At 35.7% G+C, this 11,943-nt stretch overlaps 2 protein-coding genes across 2 annotated transcripts in view; both read right to left on the minus strand.

The window, feature by feature from the left end:
* The window catches only part of LOC116172425 (lipase 1-like), a 7,349-nt gene extending 239 nt beyond the window's left edge, over window positions 1-7,110 (minus strand). Inside the window, exons 1-7 of the mRNA XM_031489639.1 lie at window positions 6,984-7,110; window positions 887-1,206; window positions 596-842; window positions 393-551; window positions 251-335; window positions 64-206; window positions 1-12 (exon numbers count right to left, since the gene is read on the minus strand). The exon at window positions 1-12 is cut by the window's left edge and continues 239 nt beyond it. Coding sequence (XP_031345499.1) covers window positions 1-12; window positions 64-206; window positions 251-335; window positions 393-551; window positions 596-842; window positions 887-1,206; window positions 6,984-7,070 — 1,053 coding nt within the window. The 5' untranslated portion in view covers window positions 7,071-7,110. The remainder of the gene's footprint in view (window positions 13-63; window positions 207-250; window positions 336-392; window positions 552-595; window positions 843-886; window positions 1,207-6,983) is intronic.
* Window positions 7,111-8,297: 1,187 nt separating this feature from the next.
* Window positions 8,298-11,110, minus strand: LOC116172557 (lipase 1-like). Its single transcript, XM_031489790.1, has 7 exons — window positions 10,946-11,110; window positions 10,574-10,893; window positions 9,442-9,688; window positions 9,241-9,396; window positions 9,109-9,193; window positions 8,919-9,061; window positions 8,298-8,866 (listed from the first exon to the last, which is right to left on the minus strand). The coding sequence occupies exons 1-7, from the start codon at window positions 11,045-11,047 to the stop codon at window positions 8,714-8,716; spliced, it is 1,206 nt and encodes a 401-aa protein (XP_031345650.1). The 5' UTR covers window positions 11,048-11,110; the 3' UTR covers window positions 8,298-8,713.
* Window positions 11,111-11,943: the final 833 nt, after the last annotated feature.

Consider the following 11,943-nt stretch of genomic DNA (forward strand, 5'->3'; position numbering starts at 1 on the left):
CAATTCAGCATCCTACAAAGTATAGGGATCTCAAGGATCGATGCAAAGTAACGTTACACTTACTGGACGCGTGGCAAGACTATCCGTACCGCCATAGTAAAATGCAACCGGCGCGGTGATTTTGCTAATGTTAAGTTGTGGTGGTGTTGTCTGACCATACTTATCGATATTTTTGGTTGCACCATAATCGTACATTTGGAATTGTTCTACAAGAGAATGGAGTAGGTAAAGTAAGCAGGAGCGGCAATACCTGCGAGTGCCAACTGAGTGTAGTGGAATAGCGTCTTGGTTGAAATGGTAGTTGGCAAGTCTTTATAGACTTCACCAAGTATCCTCTGAAACATTACGGGTTAATACTTACACATTTACCCAATCTTCGTCAAAGTTATTACCTTATTTAGATTTGGGCTATATCCCCCTATAAAATAAACTGGAACAGCACAAATAAATTGGATACCGTTGTTGTTATTATTACAAAATGCATTAATTAACGATGTGATTTGGGAAGGGTGAGAGAACAAATCATACACGCCGTTTTTCTCTGTTAATTCCTGTGGAAATATTCACAGAGGATAAAATAATAAGTATAATTTACCTGTAATTCCTTAAGATGAATCTTAAAAAAAGAAAGTAATATATGCTGGTTGTTAAAAAGGTACGTAACTGGCGCGAATGCGGTCATCAGCATTATTCTCTCATTATATTCCGGTTTGGCCGACGCCATTAAAAAGAAGGATGTAGTTCCTTGAGAATACCCAATATAAAACAGTTTTTTAAAGTTTGTTACATTTAAAACGTAATCAATAATAGCCGGAAGATCATACAGGCCGACTTCTTCAAAGCTAAAGTTAACGAGTGAGTTGTAGCTTTTTAAAACATAGCTTACCTGTAATCAAAGAAACTTCTTTTGTTCCGAATTGGGTCGAGAGTTCGGTGCTTCTTAGACCATTTGGTGCCCCTGTTGTTTACGAGCCACACGTCGAATCCTTCGTCAGCCAAAATGTACCCCAAGCTTAGAGCTGGGCCCGATGTTAAATACACCGAGTGGGTGTTTCCTATTCCTGGCACTAAAAGAACTGGAAATCGTGGCTTGGAAGTTTGATTCTTTCTTCCGTAAGGTATACGAAAATTGTTTAATATGTAGCCATCTTCAGTGACAACTTTGTGAATTTCTACCGGATATCCATAGTTTTGTATTGTTTCGCTCTGAAAGGAAGTGAGGTTTTTGAATAGAGCAACAAGCAGAGGAATAATAAATTTCTTATCAAAATGCTTCTAGTAGGTACCTACATATTCGGCAACGCTTCAACACAACATTGGAACGTTCAAAGCAACCTCACAAGCAACCTCACAAATACCACCTCAAGAACAAAGAAACACCATAAATACAAGTAACGCAACATGCACTACAAAGACAGGTCCACCCAATAAAGTTACACGCCCTAGTACAGTTAAAAAACACATAACTCCTTCTTCACAGAAACACACCACGTTATCACAACCAACTCGTATTCAACCCAAACGCAAAAACCTAAACAGCACTACTAGCTCACAAAATACTGTAATATCTCCACCAATAACCCAAGCAACAACACAAATACAACCCCAAGAACAAAGAAACACCATAAATACAAGTAAGGCAACATCTACCACAAAGACAGGTCCACCCAATAAAGTTACACGCCCTAGCACAGTTAAAAAACACATAACTCCTTCTTCACAGAAACACACCACGTTTTCACAACCCACTCATATTCAACCCAAACGTAAAAACCTAAACAGCACTACTAACTCACAAAATACTGTAATATCTCCATCAATAACCCCAGCAACAACACAAATACAACCTCAAGAACAAAGAAACGCCATAAATACAAGTAAGGCAACATGCACCACAAAGACAGGTCCACCCAATAAAGTTACACGCCCTAGCACAGTTAAAAAACACATAACTCCTTCTTCACATAAACCCACCACGTTATCACAACCCACTCGTATTCAACCCAAACGCAAAGCCAAAGAAACACACAATAAACTCTATTTAATAAAATTACAGGAATTATTATAATGGTATTTTTGTTTTGTTTTCCTCTTTCCTGATAGCGTTGACTATTGTGGCCATGTGTGATTTTTTTTTTTTTTTTTTTTAGGACCCTACATAACTTCACCAGACACAGACACAGACACAGACACTGATCGTTACTTGATTTTAATCCGTGTGATTAGTTAACCAGGCTAGACCTGAGTTCTCACAAGAAACACCGACCATAATAATAATAATAATATTTATTTGCAAAATGTACATAATAACATAAGCACAGGAAGCAACATAACGTCAAATACAGTAAATACAAGAAGCTGGAAGACGAAGACTCAACGATGGAGAAATTCTTCTACACTATAAGGTTCAATATTTAACACTAGGTGGTGCACCAATTGTTTGAAATGTTTTACGTTTTTCACATTTCGAATGTCAAGAGGAAGTTTGTTGAACATTTTAATGCACGCGTAGTAGCACCCTTGTTCAGTCATTGACAATTTATGCCCTGGATAGTTATATAATGCCGCATTTTTACGAGTATCGTAATTGTGACTTATTTTGTTTAAATTGAAGATATTTTTATTTTTGAATATAAACAACCAGATTTCGTAGATGTAGAGTCCGAATGAAGTTAGAATTGCATGATTTTTGAACACTCCCCTACACGATTCACGATATTTTGTTTTGTTCTCATTTAGAAGTTTGTTAGTAACAAAATAGGATATAACTTCACGTAACGCTCGCTCCGCCTTTTGTTTGAGGTTTTCATGTTGATACGAGTGATCCAGTATTACTGGATCCAGTGATCCAGTATTACTGGATCTGTGTACAGGGTGTCCCATTAATAATGGTCACAGGCCGTATCTATGGAACCGTTAATTCCACAGTTTCGGGAAAAAAATTTTGTTAACAAAGGGGGGCAAGAGAAATCGCTGGAAATTATTTTCAAGTTTCTACCTTCGCCGCTAGAGGGCGTACGATTCATTGTTAAGTAGAAAAATGACGTTTTTTCTAAAATATACCCAACAAACATGCATAAAAAATACATGCATAGCAATCTTGTATCAATTTTGCATCATTTTGATGCAGCACATATTGCTGAATGATATAATTATTATATGATATTATCAAATAAAATGAAAAAGTGAAAATATCATTGAAAACCGCATTTTGATATCTGTTTCCTAGACAGAGATATGGCGAAAATGCGAATATTCACAAATTTTAATTGCAATATCTATATTCATCTAAGTTGGATTTGAAACAAATGAACATTTCTCCGTAAATGCGCGAGAGTACTTGAATTTGAATTATCCTGGCAAATGGATAGGAAGAGGAAGTATTTTTCCATGGCCAGCTAGGTCACCCGACCTAACTTGCTTAGACTTCTATTTGTGGGGAAGGATAAAAGACCTAGTCTTTCAAACAAGGCCAACTACAAGAGACGACATGGTGGAGAGAATTAGACAAGCAGTTCATAGCATATCTATGGTTGAAATTGAAGCAGCTGTTTTCTCTACTCAGCGGATCGAAAATGAGGGCAGACAGTTTGAACATCTACGTTAATTATAATTACTATTTTTTTTATTATTTAATTCGTATTTGACATAATTATGGGTTGCTATGTGTTCATTTGTTTCAAATCCAACTTAGATGAATATAAATATTGCAATTAAAATTTGTGAATATTCGGATTTTCGCCATATCTCTGTCTAGGAAACAGATATCAAAATGCGGTTTTCAATGATATTTTCACTTTTTCATTTTATTTGATAATATCATATAATAATTATATCATTCAATTTGAAATTTTCAAAAAAAACCTGCAAAGTTTATGTTAATGTCACATCGCGCCCTCTACCACTCATCACATTTACTCTATTGACTCTATTAGTGTAAAATCTGATTCCACGAAGACAGCTCTTTCCAACAAGACCTATTATGTGAAAATCGGTTAACCTAAACCGAAGTTACATTCGATTCCTTAAATAGATGTTCCCCTTCCCCTACCCCTCATATTTTATGAGCTAGAGCAATATGTGTTGCATCAAAATGATGCAAAATTGATACAAGATTGCTATGCATGTATTTTTTATGCATGTTTGTTGGGTATATTTTAAAAAAAAAGTCATTTTTCTACTTAACAATGAATTGTACGCCCTCTGGCGGCGAAGCTAGAAACTTGAAAATAATTTCCAGCGATTTCTCTTGGCCCCTTTTGTTAACAAAATTTTTTTCCCGAAACTGTGCAATTAACGGTTCCATAGATATGGCCTGTGACCATTATTATTGGGACACCCTGTACAATATCTTCACTCTTGTCAGGTATTGGTTTGACCATGAATCTTCATGTAGTTAACAAAACATTGGAAACAAGTACACACATGTTGTGCAGATAAAGCGAATTTTTTTAAACCGAAATAGCTTAGTAAATTGTGGGGTTAGTTAGTTAGTAGCATGCTATATTTATGGACGTTTACCTTCTTGCTAGATGATTAATGGGGAAGGCCGCTTTGCATACATTCTAAATCTACGCCATATGGTGCAAGTAGAATCAAGCCCTTAGTGAAATTCACCCATGTTCCACTTGCGCTTTATGGGTACCAACCCCTTTGCTACACTTCGTTTTCAAGAAATTCGCTTTGACTTCACCAATCGATATTGTTGTGTAAACTACACGGGGGTGTCCTTTCTCTAGGTTGAAATAATGTCGAAAATGAGAGCGAGCCACCCTCTAGTGAAGAATGCACGTGCGGTCAACGTAATTTCCGCTTTACGCATTGGAAGTAGTAGTCGGAACATCCTCTATGCAAAATGTTTCAATTTATTTGATACGACCTAGGCGGAATTTGGGTTGCGCATGCGCAAAACAAATTTGTACGTCGGCATTAGTTTTGCTCTTAGGTACATCCTTAAAAATATGTACCAATTTTGAAAGCGATAGGACGTTTCGAAATAAAATTATGGACGTTTCCTTAACTAGGTGCTTTTTGGAGTTTAGCACACAGACGCCATATAGATATGTTCAACAATTCCGTCCGTTTGTCCGTCACACGTACTCTTTCTAAACCACTGAACCAATTTTGGCGATATAGGACTCATTTGAAAGGGCTTGGTCCAAGGATTCAGTGCATACCCATATTTTTGGTTTTGTGCATGCGCAGTGTCAAAAATTTGGTTTAACGCATGTGCGATGCTAACTTTTTTATTTATGAAGATATTTAAATAAAACTTTATATGCAAACACTACGAATATATGTAAAATGAACGACATTTTCAAAATGTTGTTTTGCGCATGCGCAATGCCAACTTTCTTATTTATGAAGGCATTTAAATGAAATTTTATACATAGGCATTTGGCATCCAGTTGCAAAATTTGGTTTTGCGCATGCGCAATAGCAACTTTATTATTTACGAAAGCAGTTAAATGAACAAAAGAACCAGCAGGTTGGATGAAATTCAATGAGATTCTCATTGAATTTCATCCAACGTGCTGGTTCTTTTATTTAAAAAATGAAATCCAAAATACAAGAGTTCATCGACAAAACAGTTAAATGAAATATCATATGTAGGCATTTTGAATCAAACTAAAACTAATACCGGCTTCAAAATTACTGTTTACGCATGCTGTATGCTTTATTTATGAAGGTATTCAATAAAATTTCTAATGTGGACAATGCGCAATGTTATTTACGAAAGCATTTAAAAGTGTTTCATGAAGAGAATGGGAGGAGGAAAATACGCTCTCGTCATTTATGTTTGCATAAGGACTTTTTAACTTGTTTTACCTTACGTTACTGCCGAAAAAGGAGGTAAACAATAGTTGCTGGGTTTTTGTACATATTTTATTTTGCGATAATCCGCACTTTATTCTCCACTTGCTGACTAGGTTTCTGAGTGTTACTTACGCAAGTATGATATAATAAATTTATTATGATAATATGAAATCAGTGAACTGAAAACATTAGTTATTTTCATATGAGAATAGTAAATCAAGGTTTATGTTAACGAGTGAGATGTTTACTACCGAAACGTAGCTATTTTATACTATTCTTTTTTCTATTAGAATACCTACCACAGAATTTGATATAGGTACAGCAAAAGTCGATCACTTGGATTTGTTTGATGTGTTTGTTTAACAGATAGATGTCGGTGTTACTAGGCAACATTGCCACTCCAGTCCAGTCTCGTCGTAAAAAGATTCACGGCCGGTTGCACAAAAAAAATAATCCGGGATTATTGTTTAATCCGGTATTAAGACATATGATTGGCAGTAGGCAGTAGGCAGCCAATCAAATGTCAAAATTCTTGTTTATTAAACTCAGATTTGGCCAATAATGTAGGATTTTGATTATAATTCGCTTTCCTGCAACCGGCCGTTAGTCTGGTAAAATACGATCTAGCACTGATTGCTATATAGAGTATGAAATAATATTTATTTACATAAAAATCAGGAAATTGTCACATTACTGGCGAGAAAATATTGAAGTACGAGGTCCATTTAGTACCGAATCAAGTAGTGTCATTTTACTGAAGAGTGTTTTCCCAAAATTGTTATTTTTAATATAAGATTTCAGTTTTCATATAGGATCAGTGTGTCAGTAATGACAGGAATCATTAGACATTACCAATGTGACAGACGATGGAGCAGGAAAAGGAGTCTGGTAAAGTGACAGGCAACAGGAAAAGTAGTCAGGGAAAGGGTTACTGCCACTGTCATAGAAAATTCCAGACATAAAATACGCACGAAAATGAAGGATTCATATGACGATTTCTAAATGGATTATTTTAGCCTACTACTAGAATTGATGACCAAGCAACGGTTTCATCGTGGACATTTAAATGTTGCGATTTCTTTGAAGAAATTTATGACGATAATGTTATTTTGACACCCTGTTACGCTATTATAATGACACTAACATAAAGCACAACCAAAACATACCGGATTCATTGAAGCGTGGCAGAAAACAGCAAATTGGGCACTTAAAAATGTAGCACATAAGATCATGAACCAAATTGTGTTCATCATGAAACACTAAACTAAATTACGGTGATTACCTCCATGAATTGAACATCGATTGATGCGGAAGGCGTTTTATTTAAATATTTGGCCTTCATTAATAAAATAACTGCCTACTTACCGTCAAAAGGTTTCCCATCCATGGTCCTTGACGATTCCTAAATTCTGAATAGGTATGTGTAAGTATTTCAACGTAAGCGACTGAATAATGATTGGAAGACAAATTGCGTACACTGAACTAGGGAGGTCTTTATTGGGCTAGTCGGAAGTAGGTAACCGAATTAAATATTTAAACTTTTGATGAATAAATGTATTTTTGCCAACTCGGGTTGTGCTCAAAATTCTGGGTAGAAAAGGAACCGCAACTTATTGCATTTTCATGTACTCTCGCTTAGACTGAATACATTTCTTCATTCTTTTACAACATTTGTCAAAACACTCAGAGAGCTTAGTTTTGAGAAGTTCCTCAAATAAGCGACGAAAGACTTCAACCATCGCATTTACTTCAAGAAACCACTTGACGACATAGCAGTTTGTCGAAAACTGAGGAAGACAAACTTTAGTATACCGATCGCACTGTTCGTTTTTCGATCCTCAAGTGGAAATATTGCAACACGATTAGTTTATCTGAAGAAAGCAGCTACCATTTTTTGTTCGTACCTACTCTTTCCTCGCATTTGTTCATTTGCCCATTTTCAAAGGCCCAAACTGTTGATTACTGTTTGGTTTCAGGATCGTAGTTGTAAATTCACATTCAGTAATAATATTGAACACCTGTTTTGAAGATCATACATCGGCTCAACTAGATTTCTGTCAGCATTAACGTGTTCTGCACATTGTCGAGACGATGCAGGTCTTCCAGATCACTCATTTTCTAAGGTGCGTCGTTCACGGAACCAGTAGCTAATTGTGCATAATGAAAGACAATTAATCACGAAAATTAGGTACAAATTTGCATGTTATTAAATTAATTAAAAATAAGACGTTGCGTAACTAACTAACATCAAACTACCGTAAATTATATTATAAATTCACATGAATAATAATTAATGCCTCGTTTGTATTTGTTTATATTTCATTCCATTACTCCATGAACCTAAATTGGAGTAGTTCAGACAAAATTGTGCTGGATTGGTAGCTGCAAAATTTTACTGCATCTTGCTTGCTTACCTACTACTACAGAATTGTAGGGTTTCGCGTAGGCCAGACAAGTGTACTAAACACCGCCACTTATATGTATGTTCGCTTTTCGATAAAGAAAGAACTAGCCGCATTCGGCACACCACTGACTATTCGTCTGCAGCACAGTAAAGAATGTAGCTGAGATTTGTGAGTAATTTCAGGAACATTCTATACTGCGGTACAGAGGCCAAGCCGTCTGTACCGTGGTAAACAATGTATTTACGCAGCCGGGGAAAGAGTACCCACGCCGTTAGTTTGGATAGGGGTGATCTAGTCGAAGTATTCAGCAAGTTAAAAAAACGAACATTGGCAGTAGTCATGTAATAATTTTGAGTAGATACATACAGGCGATCTGAACAGAGCATTCAGCAACACAAAACAGCGAACCAAGAATTTTAAGGGTGTTATGTTTGACTAATTGAATTTTTAGTATCCTATTCTAGAGATTCTAGAGCGAAGAGTAATGTCTTTTATGTCTTGGAATATTTCTTAACTATTTCTATCAATTTACTATGTAGAACAGGAACAATATTCTTTGCCCATTGAAAATCCAAATGACTGTAATCCTTAATAAACTGTTTCTCTACTAGGTTTGGCAGTTGAGCTATCAGTAGCTCTACATCCTAAACAAGCAGAAATTAATTACCGATTAAAATTCAAGCGAAGGGTACTTACAGAGCGAGTGGAGAGGCCGTCCGAACCTCCATAGTACAGTGCGATGGGTGCAGTGATTTCACTAATGTTGTACTTTGGTGGAGTTTTGGTACCATACTTCTTTGAATTTTTTTCTACTCCGTAATCATACATTTGAAATTGCTCTTTAATCATAAATGATTGATCCTTTAACTACAATTTAGTGGGTTACCTGATATAGCCAATTGAATGTAATGGAAAAGCATCTTCGTTGAAGTTCCAGCGGGAGATTCACTAGTTATTGCTGGAAGTGCAGTCTGTAAAGCTAGCACAATATTCAGTAAGTTGATGCGTTGATGGTTACCGTGTTAAAATTAGGACTATATCCTCCAAGAAAGTAAACGATGGATGCACAAAATATTTGAGTCACAGCATAGTCGTTGCATAGCAGGCTACCTAATGAAGCTAATAAGGGTGAGTACGGAAGCAGTTCGTACACTCGATTCTTTTCGGCTAATTTCTAAAAAAATATAGAGAGTACCAAGAAATAAAAAAATTCTTTTACCTGGATTTTTGGTAGATTATACTTAAAAAATGAAATTAAGGGGTTTTGTACGTTGAAAACGTAGGCGACGGGTGCCAACGCGATCATTAATGCTATCTTATCATTGTACTGAGGTTTTGTGGCAGACATAGTAAAAAATGAGATAGTTCCTTGAGAATGACCAACGTAGAACAATTTGTTGAAATTTGTCCGTTTCAGGATATAATCTATGTTCGCAGTAATATCATATATTCCAACCTCATGAAAGCTGCAAACATTAGTACTAACATTAGTACCTAATAAGAGCGGAATTAATACGCTTTAGTCTTTACACTAATGGCATGTCGATAAGTTAATCAAGAGGATGTGCATACGGCTATACGCCCCTTCTAAATGTGAATTACATACAATACACTTTGATTGATAATACATAAAAGCATTGAATAACGATCTTAATTTTTTACCCAACGATAATAGTCAATTATAAATTTAAATACCACATTAACGCAAAATGCAAAATTTTGAGACACACAGTTCTTGAACCATTGATATATTGAAAAAATATGTTCGTGTTGTTTCCACTATCTTAATTTTCTTAGCTCATCAATTCTTATTGTCATTATTAAGGATCCTGGAAGTTGCAAGGTTATTAAAAAAGGTTATTAATAATAAATGGTGGTTGAAAAAGTGATGGATCCTTCGATATTTCGTTGTATCGGTTTAGACACAGTTTTTCAAGTTCCCGATTTACTTTAAGTCCTATAATTTTTGTTCCAAGTTCTTGATAATCAATATCGTCCTACCTTAATGGCCAAAATACCCGTACACCATTTCAACATGATCAGCCGGACAAAAATTTAAAGCTATAAGAAGTATCTGGGGATCTAACTAATACTTATGGCGAACACAGACCAATGGGCGGACAAAAGGACGGAAAACCATACACAGCTATAAAGGATATAAATACCCGGTAAATGAAAATGTTAGATATATGGGGCTGAAATTCTTTAACATGATGAATAGATGGCTTCATTTTAAATCATAACGCAAGCATTTCATAAACTAGCCCTTCAAGTTAACACCTAAAATTAACTGGCGCAATATCCTACACTATTAATAAATACGAGTATACCATTAATAAAACCGTTACTACCTGTAGTCAAAAAATTTCTTTTCATTTCGAACCGGATCCAAGAATTTATGCCTTTTCGACCACCTTGTCCCTCTTGTGTTTGCAAGCCAAACGTCATAACCTTCATCCGCCAACATAAATCCCAAACTAAGTCCAGGACCTAAATTTAAGTAAATTAGCGACGTGCAAAGTAGTGCTGGCACGAGAAGAACGGGGAACTGTGATTTTGACGTTACATTGAGTTTTCCATGAGGTATTCGATAAGTTTCCAATATGTATCCGTCTTCAGTTTCAATCGTGTGGACCTCCAAGGGGTAGCCATATTTTTGTATAATCTCCTTCTACAAAAAAGCCAAAGTGAGTTTACTCTAACGGTAATTGAATTAAACTTACAGAGTTTAATCCAGCATCTGGGTGAACGTAATCAGTTGTGTATATAGCCATGCACAATTGTGAACAAATCACTGACAATAACGAAACTATCGTAATTTGCATAATGCACCCGTAGATGATAGTGTTTTGTAGTTGTAAACGCTTTAATGTAATAATCTCTAGTGATCTTATACTTTGACCTCTATGATTAAGCAGGTAATATTCTCACTTACCTTCAAAAATTAGGTTTGTATCATTATAGTAGTTATTTAAATGTATGCATTCACAAAAACGTGAGTTAGGAACACCTAAATCTTTGTACAGGGTGTAAAAGGAATTAAAGGGAATTTTTTCAGGAAAAGGTATTTGGTGTACAAATTTTTGCTAGCGGTTTACCCCTCGGTCTAACATTTATGGCATGATTGAGAAATCAACCCACTGCCATTACGGAAACCTCAATGAAGACTTAATTTTTGTCAATACGACAAATTCAGCAGCCTTAACCGCCTTCCCCCAATCCCAAAGAATATTATTCAACGGATTTTTAATTAACACCTAGCACAATCCTAGCCACGAAGAGAAAATTTATTATGAGCACTTTTATTTGGTTTCGATTAAACGCACAGATGATATAAACACGATATAAATTTATTCGACAAAAATCAATCAATAAAGCTGTAAGAAAGAAAGTCACTCAGGACTCGATAACAACCACGCACGCACATGCAATTGATTGAAACAAATGAAATTTAAAGTAAGTCATATATCCGGTCACAAAAACACCAAACTGATGATACTTCGGGATCTTCACTACTTTCACTTACTTCTTGGTATAATTCTTTACATATTGACATATAATATAAAAAATAGTTTCGAGTAATAATAAAAGTATATTGCTTTTTATGCATACACACTAAATAGAAGAGCATAACAGCAACGCACCTTTTCTTGTTCTGGTAAAAGAATCCAAGGTCTAAAGCCAGATGTTTGACAGTTTTTATGTTTCTACCGTTCAGGTC

The sequence above is a fragment of the Photinus pyralis genome, unplaced genomic scaffold (genome assembly GCF_008802855.1).
Source record: "Photinus pyralis isolate 1611_PpyrPB1 unplaced genomic scaffold, Ppyr1.3 Ppyr1.4_LG5, whole genome shotgun sequence".
Classification (NCBI taxonomy): Eukaryota; Metazoa; Arthropoda; class Insecta; order Coleoptera; family Lampyridae; genus Photinus; species Photinus pyralis.

Excerpts from the sequence above, each read along its gene's own strand:
- LOC116172557 (XM_031489790.1), bottom strand. The coding sequence starts at position 11,047 with ATGCAAATTACGATAGTTTCGTTATTGTCAGTGATTTGTTCACAATTG. Across the intron at positions 9,689-10,573 it reads AAGAAATTTTTTGACTACAG|CTTTCATGAGGTTGGAATAT; the intron begins GTAGTAACGGTT and ends TAATGTTTGCAG. Across the intron at positions 8,867-8,918 it reads ACGGCCTCTCCACTCGCTCT|GATGTAGAGCTACTGATAGC; the intron begins GTAAGTACCCTT and ends CTGCTTGTTTAG.